Source organism: Colletotrichum karsti (assembly GCF_011947395.1).
Source record: "Colletotrichum karsti strain CkLH20 chromosome Unknown Scaffold82, whole genome shotgun sequence".
Taxonomy (NCBI): domain Eukaryota; kingdom Fungi; phylum Ascomycota; class Sordariomycetes; order Glomerellales; family Glomerellaceae; genus Colletotrichum; species Colletotrichum karsti.
The window spans coordinates 1-27,280 of record NW_024065982.1 but is presented as its reverse complement, the minus strand read 5'-3'; the positions used below and the strand labels follow the sequence as shown (position 1 = coordinate 27,280).

General features: G+C 39.1%; 4 protein-coding genes across 4 annotated transcripts in view; 2 read left to right on the top strand and 2 right to left on the bottom strand.

The window, feature by feature from the left end:
- Positions 1-519, bottom strand: part of CkaCkLH20_13269 (rpsU-divergently transcribed protein) — a gene marked incomplete at both ends in the record, with an annotated part of 997 nt that extends 478 nt beyond the window's left edge. Inside the window, one exon of the mRNA XM_038895979.1 lies at positions 73-519. Coding sequence (XP_038738713.1) covers positions 73-519 — 447 coding nt within the window. The remainder of the gene's footprint in view (positions 1-72) is intronic.
- A 5,803-nt stretch (positions 520-6,322) lies between these two features.
- Positions 6,323-8,184, top strand: CkaCkLH20_13268 (uncharacterized protein; the record flags this gene model as incomplete). The annotated part of the gene is made up of 7 exons (XM_038895978.1): positions 6,323-6,527; positions 6,625-6,691; positions 6,856-6,949; positions 7,022-7,180; positions 7,246-7,297; positions 7,379-7,839; positions 7,897-8,184. 7 exons carry the CDS (start codon positions 6,323-6,325, stop codon positions 8,182-8,184), a joined length of 1,326 nt encoding a protein of 441 aa, XP_038738712.1.
- Positions 8,185-10,002: 1,818 nt separating this feature from the next.
- Positions 10,003-10,582, bottom strand: CkaCkLH20_13267 (signal recognition particle 14kD protein; the record flags this gene model as incomplete). The annotated part of the gene is made up of 3 exons (XM_038895977.1): positions 10,003-10,298; positions 10,358-10,436; positions 10,496-10,582. The coding sequence occupies 3 exons, from the start codon at positions 10,580-10,582 to the stop codon at positions 10,003-10,005; spliced, it is 462 nt and encodes a 153-aa protein (XP_038738711.1).
- Positions 10,583-11,001: 419 nt separating this feature from the next.
- CkaCkLH20_13266 (dihydrolipoyl mitochondrial precursor) lies at positions 11,002-16,202 on the top strand (the record flags this gene model as incomplete). Its single annotated transcript, XM_038895976.1, has 5 exons — positions 11,002-13,595; positions 14,513-14,574; positions 14,670-14,749; positions 14,824-15,528; positions 15,585-16,202. 5 exons carry the CDS (start codon positions 11,002-11,004, stop codon positions 16,200-16,202), a joined length of 4,059 nt encoding a protein of 1,352 aa, XP_038738710.1.
- Positions 16,203-27,280: the final 11,078 nt, after the last annotated feature.

Sequence of the window (27,280 nt, the reverse complement as noted above, 5' to 3'; positions counted from 1 at the left end):
CCCCCCCCCCCCCCCCCCCCCCCCCCCCCCCCCCCCCCCCCCCCCCCCCCCCCCCCCCCCCCGCGCCTCTACCTCTTGCCAACGGTCGATAACAGCTTCATTTTCCAGAAGCCGCTGCCAAGTTATGCATTCCACCTTTTCGCCGACGGTAGTTTCTGTTGTCTGATTGATCATGTCTTTGCTCTTGGCCGCTAGGCTTTCTCGTTTCGTCACAACATGGTACCGGATGAGGCTGAAAGGGCCGTCTGCCAGCGCGCTGGTGCTAATGTCGAGGTATCCGGCGTCCTTGGCGCCGAGAGTCAGGGCCTTCTGGGTGAAGCCATGCTCGGGGACATGCTTGTAGGCGGCAGACAAGATCGTCTTCTCTTGAGGGTTGAAGGATGTAGTCGGAGATGGGTGATCGTAGGAGTGGTAGGTTCTGTTCGTTCGGGTCGTTCGGGGAGTGGCCAGGATAGCTGTCGGACACTGGCGCGAGCCGCGGAAGGCAAGCTTGGCCGCCGGGCGGCAGTGAGTAAACATGGCAGGAGCAAAGATGTGTGATTCAGCGGATTCGCGTTTATGTTTGCGGCATCAATCCCAATGCGACAAGCAACATGGGCTGACGACAGTGGTGCCCTTTTTTTTTTTTTTTTTTTAAAATCCCCTCTCCGTCCCCTCTGCAACCTCGGAGGATCCCGCCTCACCCCAAACACCTGCCTACCTACATACCTAACAAGCCTGTCTCTATTACCAGCGGCTTTAGGGATGTAGGTGTGAGCAGTGACGAGGGTTTCAGTTACTTGGGTTGAGTACCTGGAAGCAGGGGGAGCTTGTGCCCAAATCGGGACACCCCAGCGTGAAGGTACCCGCGGTACGCGAACTCCAGCTGGTCGCCGCCATAGTTACACGGCGTCGAAGAGGCCATGGTTGGGCCAAATCCACAAAGGTAGTGTGCCATGCAAAGCCTCCTGGCTCGGGTGCTAAGATGCTGAGGACTGCTGAAGCGGCGGAGGGCGCTGCGTCTTTCCCGAGGTTAAACAGGCTTGCAAAGGCTGGCAGACTGAGTCTTGCAGAACGGTCTCTTCCTTTCCAATTGGGGTGGAATTCTAGGCGATCCGCAACCAATTGAGACTTCGACTTGCATCTTACACTACCTACCTACAACCACAACAACGCTGGGCGTCTGCATCGCGGGACGCACTGGCCTTGGCGGCATGATGACAGGCAAGTTGGCCAGATGGCTTTTGGGTCGGGTTCTTGACAGAAGGGTTGAGACAAGGATAGCACTTGAGGGTTTCGCCGGGTGATTGGAGGTCGAATGGCACGGTTGGGGTCTCTTCGCTGTAGGCAAGGTAGTTCACACAAGCAGCTGGGCTACGTTAGCTGCGGAGCCAAGGTAACAGAAATTCGGTACGAAATACACGGCTGGATTTACGCGCACGTATCGGACCTTGTGTGGGGAGTGAGAGACTTCTTCCAGTGGTTGACGCATGAGCACGCATCTGTAAGGATGCTGTGTATGTACGTACGAACCTGCATACTGTAAGTGTTATGAGGAGCATAGAGGTACTCGTACGTGGGTAACAAGATATGGATCATGGCGTCCCATCTGGTGGGTGAGACAAGACGAGACGCAACACATTGCAACATCATACGGCAACGCCGCTGGCGTGTTCGGTCCAGTTCGTTGAAGCAGAGGTAGAAGCAGAGGTAGAATCAGCCGGAAGTAAGCCAAGTGACCTTGAATAAAGTACATTGATTACTCTCGAGTGAAGGCCAGACGGCCCGTCGCCAGACTTTTTGTATACCTTCCGACAAAGCACTGGAAAAAGAGAGAGTACGGATACATTGGACTCGGGGCAGCTCGGTAGGGGTCGGGGTTCGTCTGAGCCAGAAAGGTTCACGTCGGCCCCGTCCTCCCCCACCATACCAGGGACCTCAAGGTTCTCTCGAAAGTGACTTGTACGGATACGATACAAATGATTGAATGTTGAGTGTTCCATGCCTTAAGTCAAGATAGCTGGGTTGGGCTCAGGCGGACAAGGTAGTTTATCAATGCCACTCCCGAGCCCCGTTGGAAATCGTACCTCAGCTCGTAGCCGCCGCGGCCGTCAGGGTTGCGTTCTGGACCCATAGCAGGGATGAAGATGATGGGAAAACGAAGAGAAGGACACTGGAGAGACGGATGGATGGGCGGAGGAACGGACTCGGGACGAGAACAGCCAGGTAGGGATACTTTAGGTAGGTAAGGTAGGTAGGCAGTCCAGCCATACACTGTTGCCATCCATCAGTTGTCACATCTATCGCATTATCCTGCTTGGCAATGGAGGACGCTCTACTGCATCCATCCGTCAGTTTTCTCAATATACAAAGCAGACCAAATTGATCAGAAGTGATGGTGGCAGCTGCCGTGTCGTGCCTTAAGGTACCTTAGCTAGGAAGAACGCTCATTTGCTGCTCGTCATCCGACGCAAGACTTTTACTATAGGTAGTAGCTGTGATCAGCACAGGTCGAAAGCTCCGGGTCGGAATGGAAGGCATTTCCTGCACCCGACCTTACCTACTTGGTACTTTCCACGCAGGTTGGATCCCATCGTCGGAGCTGCTCATTGGCCAATCAAACGGCGCTATTGACGCAGCCATCTGATGTGCTTTGGATGCCTTGACGCGCTTTGCTTTTGTAGCCTCTGACTGGCTGCTGAATGATGAGGCAGTATGGAAGTAAGGTAAGCCCGGGCAAGGTGGTACGTAGGTACCTACTAAGGTAAGGTAGGTAGCCCAGCTGAGAAGACCGGGATCAACAGGGCAGCGCAGCTCACCTTACCTGCCCTGCCTCCAGCCTGATCTTGAATTGACTTTGTCCAGCGAGCGTCACATCCAATTCGTGTGTATTCGTGTAGGATGTGTTGGCTAAGGTGCCTTGATTTACCTAGCGTAGTTGGTACTACAGCTCAGCTCGAAGGAACCCCAGTGTCCTTCAGTCTCCAGCTGGCCCATATCAGAACCAAACCTGGAAGTCCAATGCCGTGGACAGAAGCTGAGGTGTACCTAAGGTAGTAATCTCAGGAAAGGCACCTACCTACCTAGGTGGCTTCTCTATTTGGAGGTAAGAAGTTAGTACCTAGGTATCCGTAGGGTAGGCAGGACAGGGGGTAAGGTACCTTGCCTCAGGCCCAGTACCTTACATTGGATCTTACCTTAACCCGGGCCTCGTTCCGCTGTTCCGTTTAGTTTCTCCGTTCCCGATTGCTCATTGGATCCCGGTTCCGTCCCGGGCAGGCGACCGCCCGATCCACGGTTGCTTCGTTTCGTGCTGAACCAGCCGGCCTTTCACCTTAGGTCCTCCACTCCCATCATTACTCTAGCTCTCACCTCACTCACCGTACCTAGGTTCCTCAATTAGTACCTACCTTAACCTTAGGTACCTACCTACCTACCTTACCTACCTTACGTCAAGGCAGCTTGCCTCCCTGCCTTACATAAGGTACCTGGCCACCCTGGCCTGCTTGCTGGGTTGGGTACCGTACCTACCTGACCTTACTACTTACCGTACAGACGCCTTTTTTTGCCGCCTCCGCCTTCGCCTGCTTTCTGCGCTCGAGTCTACCCGACGTCTGCTCCTCCCGTCCTCACCTTTTTTCCCTCTCCGCCTTATCTGTCCGGACACCAACGCAACGCGACACGCGCGTCACATCACCTTTGTATCGCATCGCATCGCATCGCATCGCATCGCATCACAGCGCAGCGCCGCGCACGCATCACAGCAGCAAGCAAATAGGCAAGCGAGCAAACGAGCACCACTATCAATCGAGCTGAGCTACCTGGCGTCTCGACTTCCTTTCTCCCAATTCCTCCGTCACTCCCTCCGCCTCTTCGACGGCTTTGCGCACGCGAGTCGTAAATAAGGAGGTAGCCATGGGTAAGTCGATCTATTTTCTTTCCTCTTGCGTCTGCGTTTCTTGAAGGTGAAGGTGGTCGGTTGCCTCCCTCACCTTTCTGTACACCTACCTACTTTGCCTACCTACCATATCTCACATTCATTACCTGCCTGCCTTGTGCCTTGGTTGATTGCAATGACCGGCTTGTCCTTGTCTATCTCCTCGTCCTTTTCCCACACATCATCCTCTTACTCCTCCATATTGCTTCGCTCTCGTCGTCCTGCCCCTCCCTGCCTTGCCTTTCCTGCCCGGATGGAGTGATTGGTAGATTGCTCGCTCGCTGCCACCTAGCTCGAGAGCTTAACGTGCCGCAGCCTCGCCTCACTCAACTCATCTTGAGTCGAGCTGCGTGGGTGGCACCATGTCTGTCTAGCCTCAGGTTCCTTGGCCCCATCCTATCTCCCTTCTCTACCCCCTCATCTTCACTTCAAGCCGCAAATCTCCTCATCCCGTCCTCGCCTCCATGGCCTTGCCTCGCTGTGCGTCTGTCTGCCTTACCTGATATACATATATGGATCTGGGCACATGGCAAAGCGGACATGGTCTCCATGCGCCCAGCCAATTCGGAATCACCAACCCATGCACCCCATCCCATCCACCCATTCATACTCAATCATCTCATTCATTCATCTTCACCCAACCATTGACCCATCAATATCACACATGCCTGCTTCGTTCATGGGAACTTCTGCCATGGACGAGCTACTTGCTTGTCTTGTGTGTCTGGGTCTGGACATGGTATTCTCATACATGAGCTCGACAGTTCTGCTTCAACTCCCTCTTCCCTGGCCTTCCTTGCCTTCTTCACACAACAGCTCCCCTCTCTTTCTTCAACTCCCTCTGCTGTTGTCCGTCACTCTGGTTTTCACTTGGGTAGTCCACCTCAGTTCTTCCACCCTGCCTTTGGTTTTTCTTACCTCACCTGCACCACTTGGCTTATACATCAAGGCAAGCGCAGCAAGGTACTTACTTTCCCTTCCCCTCCGCTTCCCCCTCCCCCTCCTTCCTTACCACCCCTCCTCATCCTGCTCCTGCTTCTGCTTCTGGTGTTCCTCCACCGAGCAGGAAGGTACCTCTGTACTCCCCCGTACCTTCAGGTTCATCACCTCGTCCCTCCCCGTCAACCTGCCTACCTCACCTACTTATCCCTCCTCATCCCTTGACAAGGCCGACTTACCTGCCGGACCTTCCATCCTCAGGCAAGGAGGCCAAGGTACCGTACTGTACTGTACCGCACCGCACCGCACCGCCGTGTCTTCGGTTGAGTAGCTGCATGTCCTTCCGTGCCTTCTCCACCACACGCTCTGCACCTCACCTCACTCCACGTCTTGCACCCTGCCCGTACATACACTTACTCTCTCCCATCCCGTACCTTACCAGTCTCCCGTATCCAGACCCGTGCCGTGCTTGTAGACCCCCTCGGTTTCCTCGTCACTCCCTCTCCCTCCCTCACTCTTTCTCTTCTTCTGCGCCAGCCCGCCCACCCTTTTCAGTTATCCAAATATCGACCGACCGCTGGTACCCTCTCCCTCTCTCCGCCGTTCCTACTTTGCTCCTCGTGTTCTTTGCTTTCTTCTCGCAGACACTTTCAACTCTCCCTGGTTTTCGCCTCTTAACTAACCTAACATTTCGTAGCTGACTCCGGCGACACTTATCGACCCGTAAGTATTCTGCTAATACCTTACCCTTCCTATACCACTCCCACCCGACTTCACCTCAGCCTTGCCTCCCAAAAACCCTAGTTCAACGACCGCTCCTGCTCCTGCTCCCGCCTTGTCCGAGGCGCGCTTGCGCCTGCGCCTGTGCTCCGCAGCTTCACCTTTCCCCTCCGCACTCCTCGGCAGTCGCGTTCTTGTTTGTTGCGCGATTCCTCCAGCCCAGGAAAGGAAGCCTCACAGCAGGAAAGTGATTGCTGAGATCGTGCCCTCAAGGTTCCTTCCACCTTGAATCGTCACGTTTTTGGTTTTCTGGAAAGGAGCTCCAAGCGCAGGGCACCTTCCAGTCGACTGCGAGCGCGCGCCACGCCACCCTGTCCTTCCTTGACTTCCCTCTAAACCATCTCACATTTCTCTCCCTTGCTTCGCTTCCTTTTTCCCCCCCCTCTCATCCGCACTATCTTCTGTCGTCGACTCTAACTTTGTTCCCCCCGCCTTTCTTTTCCTTCCTCGGCGCATATCTGCTGCTGTCCATCCCATCAAACCACCTCCACGAAGACACGCTTCTTCTCTCAACGGTCGTGGTCCATGGCGGCACTCAGCGCTAACCCTCACCAGCGGGAGAGATCTCGATCCCCTCGACGCGGACGTTCACGCAGCCCAAATCGCGCCTCAAGACGTCGCTCTTTTTCTCCTCGGAGCCGATCCCGTAGCAGAGACGAGTATCGTGGAAGAAGAGATCGTTCCCCCATGACTGGAACCGGAGCTCCTTCTGGAGGATCTAGCACTGGGTACGGAGGGGCGCCCCAACACCGATCTTACGAGGAGCGCGCAGCTGCCAGAGAGCAGATGATGAGCAACATTCGGGAAACGTCCCAGCAGGACCGCCGCGTCTATGTTGGCAACCTCTCATACGACGTCAAATGGCATCATCTCAAGGACTTTATGCGACAGGGTGAGTTCCCTGGCTCCTTGCGGCGACGACGATGACGACATCGTCAGACTCGTCCACGCAACATTCCTCTTCCACGGGCACTGACTGGGTTTTACAGCCGGAGAAGTTCTCTTCGCCGACGTGCTATTACTTCCAAACGGAATGTCGAAGGTGGGCGTCTACACGTAGTCTATGGCTGGCTTTCTTTTGTGGTCTTCTCCCTCTGGTTATTGATGGAATTGTTGGATTGACGGGTTGGGACGCGTGTCCACGGGTCTATGTAGGGATGCGGGTAAGTCTCATCATCAGTATTCGGCCGTCGAGATCCATCACACTAATACTCTCACAGAATTGTGGAATATGCGACACGGGAGCAAGCCCAGAACGCTGTGGCGACGCTTAGCAACCAGAACCTTATGGGCCGTCTTGTTTACGTTCGAGAAGTAAGTTGTCGCTGAGTGCTGCGCAGTCTTGGAAACTGTTTGGGCGTGGTATTGATCTGTGCTCTTTGCTAGGACCGCGAGGCTGAACCTCGCTTCATCGGCGCTACGGCCAATCGCGGCGGCTTCGGCGGCGGTGGTGCCGGCGGCGGAATGAACCCTGGTGGCTTCGGCGGCGGCGGAGGCGGCGGCGGATTCAACGCCGGTGGTAGCCGTCAGGTTTACGTGGCCAACGTTTGTTCCATCCCATGCCAATAACAGCCGCGGGTTAGACCATCCTGAACTAACGGTTCATCTAGCTGCCTTACACCGTAGGATGGCAGGATCTCAAAGATCTCTTTAGGCAAGCTGGTGAGTTACACATTCGTTCCCCCATGTTACAATCGCTTCTTTGGCTATCTGCATTACGGTAAACTGACATGATTCTGCAAGCTCGCAACGGAGTCGTTATTCGCGCCGACGTACACTTGGGCCCCGATGGGCGCCCGAAGGGATCCGGAATCGTAGTGTTTGAGAACCCTGACGACGCCCGCAACGCTATCCAACAGTTCAGCGGCTACGAATGGCAGGGCCGAATGCTTGAGGTTCGCGAAGACAGGTTTGCTGGTGCCGGCGGCCCCATGGGCTTCGGCGGCCGGGGCGGCTTCGGTGGCATGCGAGGTGGCTTCGGTGGCGGTTACGGTCGTGGCGGCTTTGGCGGCGGCCGTGGTGGCTTCGGCGGCGGCGGCGGCTACGGTCGCGGTGGCTTCCAAGGAGGAGGAGGACCTGGAGGTGGTGGCGGCGGCGGCGGCGGAGGCTTCGATGCCGGCAATGCATCCTCCGTTCCCCCGAACCCCTTCACCGATTTCGCCACAGCTGGAACTGATCGCAGCGAGACAATCTACGTGCGCAACGTAAGTTTGACCGGTCACAACAACGGCCTTAGAAATCCTGATGCTAATGGTTTGCAGCTGCCCTGGTCCACCAGCAACGACGACCTCGTGGAGCTCTTCACCACTATTGGAAAGGTTGAGCAGGCCGAGATTCAGTACGAGCCTAGCGGACGCTCTCGTGGCACCGGTGTGGTACGCTTCGACTCGGCAGAGACCGCCGAGACTGCGATTGCCAAATTTCAGGGTTACCAATACGGCGGTCGTCCTCTGGGCCTGAGCTTCGTCCGATATCTGAACGCGGCTGGCGGTGGCGATAGTATGGAGACCGACGCGCATGCTGGCTTGACGCAGGACCAGATCATGTAGGGCGACACCACGGCAGGGCGTCCTCCTGCAACGCCAGCTGATACCCGGATCGAGCTCCAAACGACGGAATCCGTATTAGAGCCGACAAATTGTTGTTGTCCTCACTCTAAACGTCAGTCTGCATTCTCTTTTCATTATTGGTTTTCGGTTTCGATGCGACAAAAATTTCCTTACATTCGACGCAACTCGAGTCTTCTAGGCGGGGGTGGGCTGAGTCGTGGCTGGTCGTGCACGAACGACGCTCATCGACAACGCTCAACACGACTGTCATGTAATGAGGATTATTAGCTAGGATAGTCCCGTGAGTCCACGGCAGTTCGTCTGGTCACGGCAAACTGGCACTCCTCGTCTAGCTGCTATGTCGGCGCTTGACGTGGCCTTGCCCGAAAAATTGGTTCTTGGCCGGAACCTATACTTCAGTTGCTTTTGAAGGACACCCGGGATGAGGATTGACTCAGGGGGCTCTACCTAGAATGGACATCGAATAGCATATGAACTTCGCATGCGATGGCGGTTGTGGTCGATACGTCGGGGTGGACGACGGTGAGGTGGTGATTGCGTAGGACGAAGCACGGCACCGGCGTTATTTCCGCACTTGCAGTTGTCGATGATTCTTCGGGCGGCTTGGAAGATTCGCCGGGAGTCCAGGGGCAGTTGTGACACTGCCCACCGCTTGGTGTAAAATTGCAACGTGAATGTAGTCGAATGCTTGACCGGTGATGTCCGGGTTTGAAGTCGCCACGCAGCCAGCGGAGGCATGTCTACAGGAGTTCCCGTCCCCCCGCCCCCGGCCCCCGGGGATATCAGACTCATCGACAATTATGACTGGAATAGGCCTGGAACCGCGTGTTTGCGTCTCTAGTTTGTCTAGCAATTTGAGACGCGTCGCATGGACGACTTATTGTAAACCTCGACAAGGCCAAAACAACCCCAAACTGGGTGACTATGGCTACCAGGTGAGTAAGCTGCACGAACATGCAGCCTAGGAGGTTGTTATGTCTACCGCTCGCTCTCTACGACTAGGTAGATATAAGATGAGAACCGGTGCCTACAGCAACAGTCTAATGTCCCGTCTGCACGGAGTCACGGTCATCGCCTTTCCTATCTATCATCCTCTAAAACAAGAGTCATGTGTGAGCTTCACCTTTACAGGTGCCCGAGCTGCGGGACAAGGTGGCAGGGTCACAAGAAACTGGCAAGTTGTGAAAGCAGCCATCCAACCGCCAGATGCCCCGAAAGCCTTTGCATGTATGTCGGTAACCCAAGGAGACCTAGGCGAGGCGAATGCGAAGCATGCGCCCATGTAAGGGAAGCGTTAGAAGGGTTTGGGGACGTCGCGGATTTTGGCTCTGGAGCCCACGAACCGTCTGGCGGCCGGGGTGCGAACTCTGAGTAGTCAGCCCCCGTGAGATGATGACGAGTATATGGCCGGGATAGCAGCGCAAGTTGGTAGTCATAATGGACTGTCACATAGTAACACGATGAAAAGGAGTTCGGCTAGGCCAAGATCACATTCGGTCTACATGTAAACTACTCATGAAGCATGAAACTCATGCTTTGTAGCTCGGCAGAGACTCTTGCGGTCGTTCTGCCGTCTGCGACTGTCTGGCATGGATGTGTATGAGACTTTGGGCCGGTGGCTGGAAAAACTTGTGATTTGATAAGTCACAAGACTTCCGTAGCTCGCTTACCTATTGTTCTCAAAGCTGCTTATGCTCCTGTGTCTCTGTGTGAGAGCGAGAGATTGCTCTGATGCGGCGAGCGTAGTCTGCGACTTCCTCGATTGCAGTCACTACAGACTAAACGTTCATCTCTACATCAAGAAGCCGTTGCGGTAGCAGGTCCTCCCTTCTTCTTCCGCGCCTTGGCCTTCTTCTTGCTCCTGTCCCTTGGCTTCAAAGCCACCATACCGCCCTTGCAGATGTCGGCGTAGCGCGCATAAAAAGTATCCAGTGTCTCTACCTCGACGACCGTTGACAACTTGATCTTCGAGTCCCTGTTCTTTTTTGACTTGCCATTGGTGGCGCGCACAATAATAGGCAAAGGCCTCGCAGGATGTAGATCGGGGAACGGTTCGGTGGCGGTCGGCTCGGGAACGTCTTGGCCGTAGGTGACTGAGAGGAAATGCAGGTCAGCGTAGCTGCTCTTCACTACGAGCGAGATGTGGACGTACGTCTCTTCTGGACGAGAAAGATTGAGCCGCGGCCTTTGCTCTTGCGCTGCTCGAACAGTTCGCCTAACTTGCCGAAGAACTGGATAACAACATGGTCAGTACACGTGGGCACGCCACACCCTTGAGATTACGACTCACCTCATCGTGGCTCAAGTGACTGGCCATGGTCTGGGAAATCCGATCTGGCGAACTGCCCTGGTATTGTATGCGACCTTGAATGCGCATGAAGGTGAGGAGAAGGGAGGTTATTGACAGGCCTCAACCTAAGTTGGACAGTTAGCCCCGCTGGAATGATCGCCCTGTCGCTGTAACTTAGTTTCGCCCGACGTAGGTATTATGGCGTATCCGCCTGTGTAAAATTGTTCCAGGAGGTACCTTGAACTACTTGAAGCATACCTAGGTAGCGCAGGTCAGAATTGGGTGTTGGTCCCCACCCATGCATGGATCGTTCAGACCTCAGAGCCCCATTAAAAAGTTTCCGACTTTGATTCATTTCCACGCGAACCAGAATGAAGACTCTAATAGTGTCGACACAAACTACGAAGTGTCTCAGGGTGCCTCGATCGTAAGGAGGCCTTCTCTTGCGCCGTCGCTTTTTTTTTGTCTGGCTAATTGTCCGATCTTCACATCCCTTTTTGACCAAAATGCCCCCCAAGCCCCTCTCGCTGCCTCCAAAGCTCCTCCAGCAGATTGGCGCCTCAGAGCAAGCCGGCGCCTCCAAAGCTCGTGGCCGATGGAAGAGTCAAGATCAGAACAGAAAAGACCGCCGAAAGGCTGAGAGACAGTCCAGGAAGCAGCGTCAGAATCCAACCCGTAGAGAAGGACGCCCGCCGAAGCGCCAGGTTGAAGATGACGACGATGACGATATTGACGACAACGACCTTTTCGACGACAACCAGGCGCCAGCAGAACCGCGCAAGCCATCGAAAGTGAACTCGAAAAAGCGCAAAAGGGATCTCAATGGAGATGACGAGGATGGAGAAACGCCTGCGCCGAAGCAGCCATCGCGTGCCGTTCGTGACCGATTGGCCAAGGACGACGCCGAAATCGAGCAGCTTGAACGGAAGTTGGGGCTTAAGAAGGGTCGCAAGTCGCTGCCAAAGTCATTCAAGGATGATGGCTTAGACGACCTGCTCGGCGAACTCAGCGGTGGAAGCGACTCGGAGAGTGCCGGCAGACAAAACAACGAGTTCAAGGACTGGCTTGCGCAAAAGAGGAGGGAAGCCGCCGGCACTCGTCCTGCAACTGCTCAGGATTCAGAGAGCGATCAAGACGACGAATTGGGCGGCTGGGACAGCGAACTACTTCACGATGACGATGACGATGACGATGACGAAGCCGACGACACCGACTTGGGAGACGATGGTGAGGGGGCCGGATCCCAGTCCAGCGACGACGACATAGAAGATGAGGATGTCATCAGCGACGCGGAACCCTTTGAGGGCTTGGATCTGGAAGAAGAGACAGAAGCGGCGGCGGCGGCAGTAGCACCTAAAAGGATCAGAGAAAATCCATACCTGCCACCAGTCACCGCCAGCACTCAACCGACAAAGTATATTCCGCCCTCGATGCGAGCCAATATGGGAGTGGATGCCGACTTGGAGGCACAGATTCGCCGCAAATTACAGGGTCCTGTCAACAGAGTCACCGAAGCAAATTTGCTCCCGATCGTCGGCGAGATCGAGAGAGCCTACCGCGACCACCCGAGAGGCCACATGAACAACATCTTGACTGGTCTGTTGATGGCGCAAATATGTGATCCTACGAGCAAGCCCGACACGCTACTGGTTCTGTCCGCTGGCTTTATGGCAGCTTTATACAAAGGCATCGGTATCGATTTTGCCGCACACTTCCTGACTACGTGTGTGGAGCGATTCCAAGAAGAGATGGAAAGGGCCACAATGGCGGCTGAGGAGCAACGCATTCCCACCAAGGAGACTTCGAATTTGATTACAGTGCTGGCAGAAATGTACATCTTCCGCGTCATCAGCAGCAACCTTATGTTCGACCTCGTACGGCTGATGTTGGGCGACCTCTCGGAACTGAACGCGGAACTTTTACTGCGTATAGTACGTGTGGCTGGGCCTCAACTGCGCAAAGATGATCCTCTGGCGCTCAAGGACATCGTCAGCCTGATTCGTCCCGCCATCGCCAAGATCGGAGAGAGCAACCTCACCGTCCGCACAAAGTTCATGATCGAAACTATTAGCGACTTGAAGAACAATAAGCTGAAGGCCGGCGCACAGGACTTGGTCATCTTGAACGAGCATGTAACGCGAATGAAGAAAGCGCTGGGTTCACTCGACACACAGAAGCTGAAGGCAACGGAGCCTCTCCGAATCGGGCTGAGGGATATCGAGAACGCCGACAAGACTGGCAAGTGGTGGCTTGTCGGCGCTAGCTGGGCAGGTTCGGATGCTCAAAAGACGAAACATGAAGATCACCAAGCCGTTGTCAAGAATGCAGGTGTTGACGAGGACAAGGACGGCGGCGTTGTCGTTTCCGACGCCAATGACCTCGTTACCCCCGACTATGGTCAGCTCGCGCGAGAGCAGGGCATGAACACTGACATTCGGCGCGCCATCTTCATCGCCCTTGTGGCCGCAGCAGACTACCAGGATGCCTACATGCGGATTTTGAAGCTAAAGCTCAACAAGTACAACCGGCGAGAAGTGCCAAACGTCCTCGTCCAATGCTGCGGAGCACAACAGCACTATAATCCGTACTACACACTCGTGGCCAGGAAGTTTTGCAGCGACTCGCGGATCAAGTATGCTTTTCAGGACACGGTCTGGACGCTGTTCCGAAGACTCGGTGAACCCTTGTTTGGGGAAGAGCCGGAGGAGGAAGAGGAAGAGGCTGCTGACGACCGTCGACTTATCAACACGGCTAAGATGATTGGGAGCTTGGCAGCGGATGGCTCGGTCAGTCTGGGCCTCCTCAAGGCCCTGAACCTCGCCTACATCAAGGACACGACGGGTCTGTTTGTAGAGGTGATGCTCATCACGGTGCTCCAGGAGTGTAGTCGAGCTAAGAACAAGACTTTGGACCAAGCTCTAAGCGTGCCATTCGGCGGCGGGTTAGCTCCAGAGCTTGCGCGGAGCGTCGCATACTTCCTGCGAAAGAAGGTACGGGACACTGATCTGGTAGATGGAAAGAAGGACACCAAAAGGGTCAAGCAAGCATGCAAGGCCGCCGAGCAAATGCTACAGAAGCCAGCCCAAGCTGTTGATTTGTAGTTGAGCGAGGTCCGAGTATAGAGACGGCGGCTGCGGTGTGAATCCGAGCCGGCCTTCATAGCTTAATTCATGGACATGGTGTGGTTGACATGGTTTTGATTATTGTGCGATGTCCGGAAGTAGCCGACGGGACTGAAGCCGACACGGGTCAAGGTCCGTTGTAGCCGAATAGTCCCGCTACCGGCGGCCATGCCGTTCCTACCGAAAGTCAATGGCCACGCTGGTGATGTACGCGCCCATTCGTCCACGGTCCGGGTGCATCATATTCGAAACCCAAATCAACGGGCGGGCAGCCGGAGCGGACGGCGGCTAATGTCGCCTCAACACGGAAGATGACGGAGGAGGAGAGGAGGAGGAGGGAACGTTGAGAAGGGTGGCCTCGCTATTGCATAAGCTTCCATGCAATTACTAGAAAGTATTAGTGGGTACCTACGACTGGCGTTGGTACATTGGGTAAGGAACTCTACCCAAGGTACCTTACGTGCCCGCCCCCGGCGGAACTCGAAAAATTGCAAGCTCCAATTCAAACCGAAGCAGCAGCTGGCTCAACACAGCAGCAGATTAACCCTTCCCGTCAATTCGTTCGATTCAACCGTCTTGTTCACCCATCCACCACCCATCCACTCCAAGTGCGAATCTCCGTCGCTTTTTCCCTCCCCGTCCCACTCCTTCGTTCCCTCTCCCTCTCGCCCTCCGTTGGGTTTGATTTTCCTTTTTTTCTTCCTTTCCATTGATCCCCGAGCCCTCCTCGCGTATCCGTCGCCACCATGTTGTCCAGTCGCTTGATACCCCGTACCGCAGCTAGGTCGGCTTTCAGGAAACACACTTCGTGAGACTTTCCTCGCCCCTTCCAGCTTTTCCCGCCGGGCGCCACTGGTGCAAATGGTCCATGAACACTAACACACTCTTCTCTCAGCCTCCCTGCTGTCGTCCCCTCTCAACTCTCGAGATGGAGCCGCGCCTACGCCTCCGCCTCTGGTGCGTCCAGCTTCCTACGTCCAGCCCACCCCTTGAAACGACTTCGCGCGGTCCACGATCCTAGCCAACCCCAACTAACTGCTGCGTATTCGCAGAGGAGAAGGACCTTGTCATTATTGGCGGCGGTGTTGCTGGCTATGTAGCCGCTATCAAGGCCGGTCAGGAGGGCATGAAGGTAAACGTCATCGTCCGCCCGCCGCGGAGGCGAGGCGATGGGCAATAGCTCCAGTTGGACTGACTTGCCTATAGGTCGCCTGCATCGAGAAACGCGGTACCTTAGGCGGAACTTGCCTCAACGTCGGCTGCATCCCGTCTAAGGCTCTTCTCAACAACTCGCACCTTTACCACACCATCCAGCACGATACCAAGAACCGCGGTATCGAAGTCGCTGACGTCAAGTTGAATCTCGAGCAGTTCATGAAGGCCAAGGATACAGCCGTCGGCGGGCTCACCAAGGGTGTCGAGTTCCTCTTCAAGAAGAACGGCGTCGAGTACATCAAGGGTTCCGGCTCGTTTGTCAACGAGAACGAGATCAAGGTCGACCTGAACGAGGGCGGCGAGACTTCCGTTCGCGGAAAGAACATTCTGATTGCCACTGGTAGCGAGGCTACTCCCTTCCCTGGGTTGGAGATCGATGAGAAGCGCGTCGTCACCAGCACCGGTGCTCTGGCCCTCGAGAAGATTCCCGAGTCCCTTGTTGTCATTGGTGGTGGTATCATTGGCCTCGAGATGGCTTCCGTCTGGTCCCGCCTGGGTAGCAAGGTCACCGTCGTTGAGTTCCTCAACCAGATCGGTGGCCCTGGAATGGACGCAGAGATCTCCAAGAGCACCCAAAAGATCCTCAAGAAGCAAGGCATTAACTTCAAGACCAGCACAAAGGTTGTAAGCGGCGACAAGAGCGGTGACAAGGTCCAGCTGGATATCGATGCGGCTAAGGGTGGCAAGCCTGAGACGGTAAGGGTTCATACGCCTCTGTGTCCGTGAGATCCACTGACTTATTCACTCTGTAGATCGACGCCGAGGTTGTGCTTGTTGCCATTGGCCGCAGGCCATACACCGGAGGGTTGGGACTCGAGAACATCGGTCTCGAGGTCGATGAGCGTGGACGCGTCATCATCGACTCCGAATACCGTACCAAGATCCCCCATATCCGCTGCGTCGGTGATGCTACCTTCGGCCCCATGCTTGCGCACAAGGCTGAGGAGGAGGCTGTTGCCGTTGTCGAGTACATCAAGAAGGGCTACGGTCACGTCAACTATGGTGTCATCCCCTCCGTCATGTACACGTACCCTGAGGTTGCTTGGGTTGGCCAGAGCGAGCAGGATCTGAAGTCGCAGAACATCCCGTACCGGGTCGGGTCTTTCCCTTTCAGCGCGAACTCCCGCGCCAAGACCAACATGGACACTGAGGGTATGGTCAAGATGCTTGCCGACCCGGAGACTGACAGGCTTCTGGGTGTTCACATCGTCGGACCTAACGCCGGCGAGATGATTGCAGAGGCTACGCTGGCGCTGGAGTATGGCGCGTCAAGTGAGGACATTGCCCGCACCTGCCACGCCCACCCTACCCTCGCTGAGGCTTTCAAGGAGGCTGCCATGGCTACCTACTCAAAGCCTATTCACATGTAACCTAAGAAGCGATTATAAGCCGATTGAATGAGAATTAGAGTGTCTTAAACTAGGTATAGAACACGTATGTACTTTGTATTATATGAAAGAGTAGTAGATAGAGGTCTAAAGAGAGAATTAATAGTACTTATATAAACTATTAATATAAGGAACAAAATTCTAAGAAATATATATCTAAATATTATTATCAAAACTATTAAGATGTCACGAGGTGGGCTCTTACGCAGCCTTGCTAACGCCGCATGTGGCGTGTGCAGTGGCTCTACATCACGTGAGCGCATCCCACGCATATTTCTATGCGCAGAAGCGCACTACTCTCTTTAGCTAATATAGTTACTTTATATAACTCGCCCTCACCCCTACGTTCTAGCTTATAATATAAGACTTATAAATTTTTATTTTAGCTTTAATTAATATTTTAATAATAATAATAATAAGTAGAGTGTTTTATAACTATACTATAAATAATAGTAATATTAAAAATAGAGAAATTTTATTTATTTTTATAAAACTATTTAAATAAAGTTTTAAATTTTAAGAAAAGATTTTAAAGAAAAGCTTATATCTACTATTTTATAATTTAAAACTATATATTAAATTAATTTTAAATAAGATTTAACTTATTAAAAAAAATAAAATAGCTATAAGCTATATTAATTATAAATTCTATTAATTATACTTTAAATTATATTTTATGATTACTTTAAATTTAATTTAGTCTATAAGATAGAAATATTACTTAGCTATAAGGGAGCTTTATATAATAGTTTATTAATATAAGGTTTTTAGTTCTTTAATATAATTTTAATACTTTAGCTTATATTATCTCTTAATATAATAAATAGATATAAATAATAATTAAATTAATATTAACTAATAAGCTTAATTTAATTAAGGTCTTTAAGTATATATAAGTTTATAAAAGCTATAAGAAAAAGGGGGGTAATAAGCTTTATTATTAATAAATAATAATAATAACTTAAATCTATTATAATAATACTAAATATTCTAATTATAAGTCCCTCTTTATAGAACTTTTATAGTTTTTTAGCTAAAAGAATAGCTAATAAAGTATCTCTATTATATTATTAAATAGACTTATAAAGCTGGCTACTATTTTAAGCTAAAAGCTTATTTTTTATCTTTTTATAATCCTTTTTTATTATTATATTTAAATTTTTTAATATATCTTTTATATTTTTTAATATATTTAAATAGCTTAAATATAGCTTATATTATAAGCTATAGTAATACTAACTTAATAAGATAATTATTAATATAAAGATTTATATTATTAAAAGCTTTAAGTTTAAAAAGCTAAATTATACTTATTAGCTTAAAGTTATTTAATTTACTTTAATATATTTAAAATAAGCTATTAATTCTAATTATATTATAAAGAGCTATATTATATATATTTAAGATCTTTATAATAATAATAATAATATTATTATTACTAAAGATTAAAATCTAAATAGAGTAGATATAGTAATAGATATTATTATTATTATATATAAGCTCCTTATAGGCTTTTTAAAACTAATTAAATAGCTTAAAGCTAATAATCTATAAATCTTATAGATCTAAATTATAATATATTAATAGTATTATTAATAATAAGTAATAAAACTATAATAGTCTTAAATACTAAAGGTAAGCTAAAAGTCTTTTAAAAAGTTTAATAATAATATGTTAGCTTAAAGGCTATATAGTTAAAAAAGTTAATTAATTAGTAAATAGTAAAAGTTTTAAAGATATCTTTTAAAGTATTAGAGAGATTTTAATAAAAAAGTTTATTATTATTATTATAATAGGGGAAATTAAAGTATAAAGTAATAAAATAATAGCTAAAATAGAAATAGCTTATATATAGTTATATAACTAAATTGCTATTAATTAGTTAAGTTAGCTAGGCTAAACCTAAAGTTAGTTAAATATATAGTTTCTAAATATAATATAGTAGCTAAAGGCTTTAATTTAGTCTATATAAGTAATTTAAAGCTATTTATATATATAACTTATACCTTTAAGTACTATATTATAATTTAAACTATATATTTAACTTACTTTAGGTTTAATTTAGCTTACTAACTAATTAATAGCTATTTAGCTATATAATTTATTATAAGAATAGGTATATAAGTAGCTAGAGAGGCTTAAAAAGCGCTAATATAATATAATATAATAGGCTAATATATATTATAATAGAATTTAATAAATTTAAGTATAAATAAGTATTAATTTTAATAGAATAATATATTAAGAGTAATATAGAAGAATATTAAACTATTATTATATTCTATAAGATCTAAATCTACTCTAAAGAAGTAAGGGGAAAAAATAAATATTTCTAAAATATATTATTATATATATATAGCGTTCTAGAGTATTAATTATATAGTAGTCTATATTTCTACTATCTTTATTTTATAGAGCTCTTTTTATAGAATATTTTTATATAAAGATATATATAGTTATTTCTATTATTATATTTAATAGAGATTAAAATAAATTATTATTATTATTATTTCTTCTTCTTATTTTTATATACCTCCTTAAGATATATATAGTTATATATAGCTTACCTTTTATAAAAATAAATTATTATTATAATAAATAAAAACTTAAAACCCTTATAGAAATAAATAGAAAATTTACTTTTTATTTATTTATCTTATTATATTATTATATTATAGTTAGAAATAACTTAATACTTAATTTTTAAAAATCTAATATTATTTAAAGCTAACTCTTAACCTCTTTAGTTAAAAATCCTTAATAAGTAGTATAAATTTAAGTAGCTAAATATAGCTCTACTCCTTAAGATAATATATAAATATATAAATAATATTATTTATTATTTTAAAATAACTATTTCTCTATTAAGTTATTTATTTTAAATAACTTTAAGCTTTTATTTTATTTATATTTTTATTTATATAAAAAATTTATTATTTACTCTTTTTTTTAACTTAGTTATTATAATCTTTTAGTTTAGCTTTATATTATTATTATTATTATTTTTTATTTTTTTATTTTTAATCTCTTTATAAATATTAAAATACTAAAAGCTAGCTATTCTTTTAAATATTAAAGTAATTTAAAGGTATATAGTGAATAATTTATTATTATTTATAAGAGTAAAGACTTCTATCTCTAAGTCTTTAAGGCTTAAAAACCTTATTACTATAAATAAGCTCTTCTTAAAAGCTATTAGCTTTTTCTTAATATTAATTAAGAGGCTATTTATAATAATCTTTTTAATATTAATAATAAAGGGAATAAATAATAAAATATAAATACTTTAAGCTATAATTAGTAATAATTTAGCTTTTCTCTCTTTTTTTTCTCCTCTTTTTCTTTTTTCTCTTTCTCTCTCTTATTACTCTAATAGTAATAATAAAAATAATAAATAGAGAGAGAATAATAATAATAAAGATAATAAAGAGTTAAAATATTTTTTCTTTTTAATTTTTAATATAGATCTTAAGTTATAAAGTATTTTTTACTTTTATATATATTACTTTTACTTTATATTATATATCTATCTTTTAAGAGACTTTATTAGCTTAAATAAAATTAAACTTAAAGTTATTTTTATTTATTTTATTAATATAATATATTTAATTTATTTTATTATAATTAATATATTAAATATAATAATATTTATATTATAATAGGTTTATTTTTAATTCTTTTAGTTTTTAATTTAGATTTATTAATATTTTATATAGGTCTTTAATTTAATATTTAATACCTTTAATAATATAATTACTTTTTTTATTATTTTTAATATACTTCTTTTTTATATAACTCTTTTTAATTAAAATAACTTTTAATAGAAGCTTATAGAGATTTTAATTAGTTTTCTAAAGGATTTTAAAGCCTTTAAAGCTATTTATTATTAATATTAAAATTTAAATAGAGCTAAAGTTTTTAACTAAATATATTTAAATATATTTAACTTCTTTTTTAATAATTTATTAACTTTTTACTAAAAGATTAAAAGTAATCATAAATAAATTATTAATACTTAATATTAGATTTTTAGTTAAATATTACTCTCTTATTATAGATTTAAATATAATCTTAATAATACTATAAGTCTTAAAATAAAATAATAATTCTCTAATAATATTAATATAATTAAATAGCTTAAAACTTTATTTCTATTTATTTTTTTATAATTAATATTAACTTTATAGTTTAAAATTCTATTAAAAAAGGCTTATAATAAAGCTTTTAATTTATTTTATATTTTACTTTTAAATATAAAATAAAACCTTAAAGTTTTAATTTATTTTTATAATTTAACTTATTTATATAATTGAGGTTCTATATACTTAAGCTAAAGCTAGATATAGCCTTAGTTATATAAATCAACCTAATAAGTAAATACTTAGTATAAATAACCTATAAAACAGTATAATACCCTATACTATATATACCTAGTAAAAAAGCCTTAACTAAATATAATTTAACTTATTATTATAAACTTAATTTAACTCTTAATTAAGATTTTAAATTAAGCTATATTTTTATTTATTTTTTATTATTTATAATCTTTAGCTTTATTAAGAAATTACTTAATTTAAATAAAGGGAAATAGTTTTTAAGTTTCTATTTATTTTTACTCTCTTTCAAATTTAATATAAATAGGGGTTTATTACCTTAATTATTATAATATAATTTTAAAAAGTTTATATAGAAAATATTATATAACTATAAGTATTATTAAAATAAAGCTAAATCATAAACTTATTTTTCTATATAGTTAAATATTTTAAAAAGATTAATATATTTTAAAGCTAATTTATATTATATTACCTTAAATTATAAGTTTTAAATTAATAAAAAGACTAAAGATTTAATTAAAAGAATAATAAAATTATAATACTTATTATAGCTTTTTACTTATTATTTTATTACTTTTTATTAATATTCCTTAAGGTTTTTCTTTACTTAATAGAGTTTTTTAAAGTATTTAGTTATATTTTATACTCCTTTTATATTAATTTTATTTTTAAAATTAAAATAAACCTTTAGTTAATAGCTTATAAAAGCTTTAGCTAATAAAACCCTAATTATTAAGTTTTAACTATTATTTACTATATATTAAGCTTATAAAAATAAGTTTATTTAGTTTACTTTTTAATAATAGAAATACTATAAATATTATTTTAATTATTTATTAATAGCTTCTATTTACCTATCTATTTAGATATAAAATATTATTAAAAGCTTTTACTTTATATAGTTATAATAATAAAGCTTTAATTAAAATTAGCTTATAAATATTAAACCTCTATTAAATATAATACCTTTAGGTATATTAAATTTAAATTTAATCTCTTAATAAAAAATCTCTATTAAGTTAATAAATATTATATTAATATTTATTACTATATAAATATACTATTTTATATATATAGTAAACGCCTTATATAGTCTTACTATTAATATTGCTCTATTAGCCTTATTATTATATAAATTATTAATTTTAGGGTAGAGTTTATATAACTTAGCCTTAAGAGCCTTCTATATATACTCTATAGAGTTAAGATCTAAGCTATATAGTAGCTAGTTAATTACCTATATCCCTCTCTCTTTAAATTACTACTTTATAGCGTTTAATATATAAATAGAGGTATTATCTTACTAAAAAGCCTATTTAACTTTATAAAAGGGTAAAAGTCCCCTTTAAAAGCCTCTATATAGCTTTATAATAAGTAACTATTCCTAATAGTATTAGGGTCTTAATATATAAAGATAAGTAGTAAGAGGCCTTTATACATTATCCCTATCTATACTATAATACTAATATTCTTCCTATAAATAGTTAGATTAATATTCTCCCTATTAAACTTCTTATATATATATTAGAATACCTATATAACCCTCCTATTAGGTAATAACTATATAGAGTACTTATTACTTATAATCCTATAGATTAATATATTCTCTCTCTTATATTAGTACTAATAGAAGTCTATTTACTTATAGGTATTATTACTTATTAATACTAACTAGTAGATTAATTACTACTTCCTTAAGTAGTACTTCTTTAATATATATTAAAAGGTATAATAAAAAGCTTTAAGTTAGGATTATATAATAAAACTCCTCTATAGAGATTATAAGAAGTAGAAGTAGAGCTAAATAAACTATTAAACCTATTATTATATTAGTTAATAAGGTTACTTAAGCTAGGTATATAATACTATAGACTCTATAGCTCTCTATTATAATAGAGTATTATAAATAGTCTTTTAGTTAACTCTAAACTAATAAGTAATATTAATCTTATTTTTACCTTTTATAATAAGGGTAAATATAGCTAAATATATATCTTTTAATAGCTTTAAATTTTACTTTTAATTTTTACTTATTTTAATACTAAATTAATATTATTATAATACTATACTATAAAGTTATATAGTATTAAAGTTAGAGAGTCTTTATAATATAATTAAAGTAGATATAAATTTTAGTATTTTAAGTAGAATAGGTTTTAATATATATAGACTATTAATATAATATTATACTTCTCTTAAGTATATAAAAACTTAATATAAATACTTTATATAGTCTTTATAAGTTTTAGAGAATATTAAGATATTATTTAGATATATTATATAAATTATATTTATAAGCTCTCTTAAAGTATTATTATTATATATTTAAAAATAGTTAATAAGTTTCTAAGCCCTATAAGTAGAATGTAGAACTTATATAAGCTATATTAAGTTTAAAAAGCTATTTTCTATTTATATTCCTTTTAGAAATAAATATAATAAGATATATCTTTTAGATTAATTTTTAAGAAATATTAAGCTTTTATAATTTAATTTAAAAGTTTTAAAATAAAAAATAAAAAATAATAATTTTTAATTATTACTTTAATTAAACTTTAATAATTTATAATAAGATATAAAAATCTATTTATTTTTAGAAATAAATATAATAAAAGCTTTAATAAAGCTTTTTAAAGAATAAATTTAATTTAATTTTAAGAACTTTAAAAAGATATTTCTATAAAGCTATAAGTTTATAAAGTAATAAAGAATAAATAAAGCTTTATAGAGAGCTTATTCTCTCTTTTAAATTAATAATATAATTTAGAGATTAAAAGGGGGGTAAAATATTTATATTTTTAAAAGTTAAAATATTCTTAAAGAAATTTAATTTCTTTAGAATAACTTAAACCTTTAAATATAAATTAAGTTTCTCTTTTTCCTTTTTATTTAGAAATAATAAAGGTTTAAAAAACTAAATAATAATAAAGATTTAAGCTATTTCTTTAAAAGCCTATTTAATAAAGTAATAAAGCTAATAAATCTCTTAAGCTTTTTAATTTATTTTAAATTATTATTTCTTATTTCTCTCTCTAAAGTAAATATTATAATTCTTTAATATTATTATAAATAAAAGTATTAAATTTCTATCTTAATATAAATTATAATTAATAGCTATATAAAGCTTTATAGACTCTTAATAAGCTCTTTAGGAATTAATAAGGATAAAGAGAATAAAGTATACTTTATAGGTTAATATAATAAAATAAAAGATTAAAAATAATAAGGGATATATAAGCTTTATAATATTAAAATAAAACCTTTTTATAAATTAAATAAATATAATATTATATTTAGCTTTTATATTAAAATTAATATATATTATAATAAATAATTATTAGGTTTTAATCTATATATTTATATAGAAATAAGATATAGTTTTTATTTTTAAATTAAAAGAAAAAAATAGAGGTTTTATTTCTTTTTTATTAATTTTTCTAACTTATATAATATAGAAATAAATACTAACTAAATAGAAATTAATTTCTCTTTATTTTTTTTTATTTTTTTTATAATAAAAAGATATAAATTTAATAAGTAATTAAAACTATTATAAATAAAGTAAATATAAAGTTCCCTAATAATATAATTTACTTTATTTTTATTTATTTTAATATTCTTTTTTATTTTCTCTTTAAAATAGAGAGACTTTTAAGGAGCTTTTATAAGTCTTTTATAATAAATAGTAATATTCTATTTTTATATATCTTTAAATAAGGATTTATATTTATATTTTATATTTAGCTAAATAACCTCTTAATATTATATTATTATCACTATTATTTCCTCTTAAGTCTTAATAAGATTAATAATATTAATCTATATATATTTCTTTAAGTTATTAATTAATATTATATAAAACTTAAGAGTACTCTCTTTATTTAGCCTTAATATAAATTCCTTTTCTAAAGATTAAAAATATATATAAAAGTTTTTTAAGTTTTAATTACTCTATTATTATATAGTAATAATTTAATATATAATATTAAGTTTTTAAAACTAAATATCTTTAATAAAAGTTTTTATTTATTTTATAAAGAATTAATAGTTTTTAATATTAACTTAATAATCTATTAGTAAATTATCTTTATAAAGGTTTTAATAGCTATAGTAATAAGAATCTATATAGTTTAAAGTAATTATAATCTTTTTAAAACTATTTAAATACTTCTTTAAAAGCTTATTCTAAATCTTATAACTATTTAGTATACTTTTAATAGCTAATCTTTAATATAAAGTATAAATATTACTTAGCTCTAAAGGAGCTTTATATAGTAGTTTATTAATATAAATTTCTTAGTTCTTTAATATAATTCTAATATTTTAGTTTTACTATCTCTTAATATAATAAATAGATATAAATAATAGTTAAATTAATATTAATTAATAAGATTTAGCTCAACTAAAGTCTTTAGATATATATAAGTTTATAAGAGCTATAAAAAAAGGGGGGGTAATAAGCTTTATTACTAATAAGTAGTAATAATAGGTTAAATCTATTATAATAATATTAAACCTTTTAGTTATAAGTCTCTCTTTATAATGTCTTTATAATCCTTTAGCTAAAAGAGTAACTAATAGGGTATCTTTATTATATTATTAAATAGATATAAAAAGCTAGCTATTTTAAGCTAAAAGCTTATTCTTTATCTTTTTTCTTTATTACTATATTTAAATCCTTTCTCTAATATATATTTTATATCTTTTACTTTTAATATACCTTAATAGCTTAAGTATAGCTTATACTATAAGTTATAATAATACTAACTTAATAATATAATTATTAATATAAAGATCTATACTATTAAAGGCTTTAAGTTTAAAGAGCTAAATTATACCTATTAGCTTAAAGTTATCTATTTTACTTTAATATATTTAAAATAAGCTATTAGTTCTAATTATATTATAAAAAGCTATATTATATATACTTAAGATCTCTATAGTAATAATAATAATATTACTATTAAAAATTAAAATTTAAATAGAGTAAATATAGTAATAAATATTATTATTACTATATATAAGCCCCTTATAAGCTTTTTAAAACTAATTAAGTAGCTTAAAGCTAAAAATCTATAAGTTTTATAGATTTAAATTACTTTAATATATTAATAGTATTATTAATAGTAAGTAGTAGAACTATAATAGTCTTAAGTACTAGAGGTAAGCTAAAAGTCTTTTAAAAAGTTTAATAAATAATAATATAATAGCCTAAAGGCTATATAGTTAAAAGAGTTAATTAGTTAATAAATAGTAAAAAGGAGTAATACTAAAGAAGAGATCTAAAGTATTAGAGGTATCTTTTAAAGTATTAAAAATATAGTAAAAAGGTCTATTATTATTATTATAATAAGGGAAGTTGAAGTATAAAGTAATAAAATAGTAGCTTAAATTAGAACTTTAAGCTTATATATAGTTATATAACTAGATAGCTATTAATTAGTTAAGTTAGTTAGGCTAAACCTAAAGTTAGGTAAATATATAGTTTCTAAATATAATATAGTAGCTAAAAGCCTTTTAATTCTCTATATATTTAAAGTATAAACTAAAAAGTAATATAGCCTTTATATATATAAAATCTATTAAGATATTAAATATATTATTATTAATATCTTTAGTATTATTAAATTTAAAAAATAAGCTTATAACTATAAGATTAATTTATAATATCTTTTAATAGATATTAAAGAATTTATAAGAGGTATTAAAAAAATAAATAAAAAAGTTATTAAGAAGAGATTTATAATAATATTTATTATTAATCTTTTTTTAAAGATATAAATAAAAATAATACTTATTATTATTTAAATTAATAATAACTATTTATATATCTTAAAAGACTAGAGATCTCTAAATTAAGTTTTTATAGAATGGCTTTAAAGCTATTAAATATAATTCTTAAAAGGTTTTATATTTATTTTAAATTAAAGCTTATAGCTTTATTTTAAAGAACTCTATATATATAGTTATAAAATATATATTTTATATTAAGCTTATAAAAATAGCTATAAATAAAAAAACTTTAAAATTTAAGTTTATATATATTAAATACTTTATTAGATATTATTTAAAAACTTATAACCTCTATAAAATTTGAATATCCACTTTAAATTAAATAATAATTATATAAAATATTATATTTAATAAAACCTCTTTTTATAAAAAATAAAAAGTAATAATTATTATTTTAAATAATAAAGTTATTATATTATTTAAAAAGCTTAATATATAGTTATTATATTTATTTATAATTTTAGAGTTATTTAAAAAGTATAATTAAATAAATATTATCTCTAAAGAAAAAGATATTTTTTAAAAAGAAATCAATATATAGAGTACTTTTTAAATTATATAAAAAAAAAGTAAAAAAAATAAAAAGCTTAACTATAAGCTTTTATCTCTAAAAGCTATTTCTCTATTTAAAAGTATATTAAAAAAAATATAAATAGTTTAATAAAAATAATATAAATATTAAAAAAACTTAAAATTATAATAATATATATAGGAAATAATAACTTATTAATTAAAGCTTTTTAAATTTTAAAGAGATTAACTTAATTAATTTAAATAAATAATTTAAAATAAATACTTTTTAATATATTATATTAATATAAAATAAGATAGCTATTATATTTTATAATAATATTATATCTTGAAAATATATTTTAATTAAATATAAATATATTTTTAAATAATATAAACTATTAATAAAATAGAGTTAAT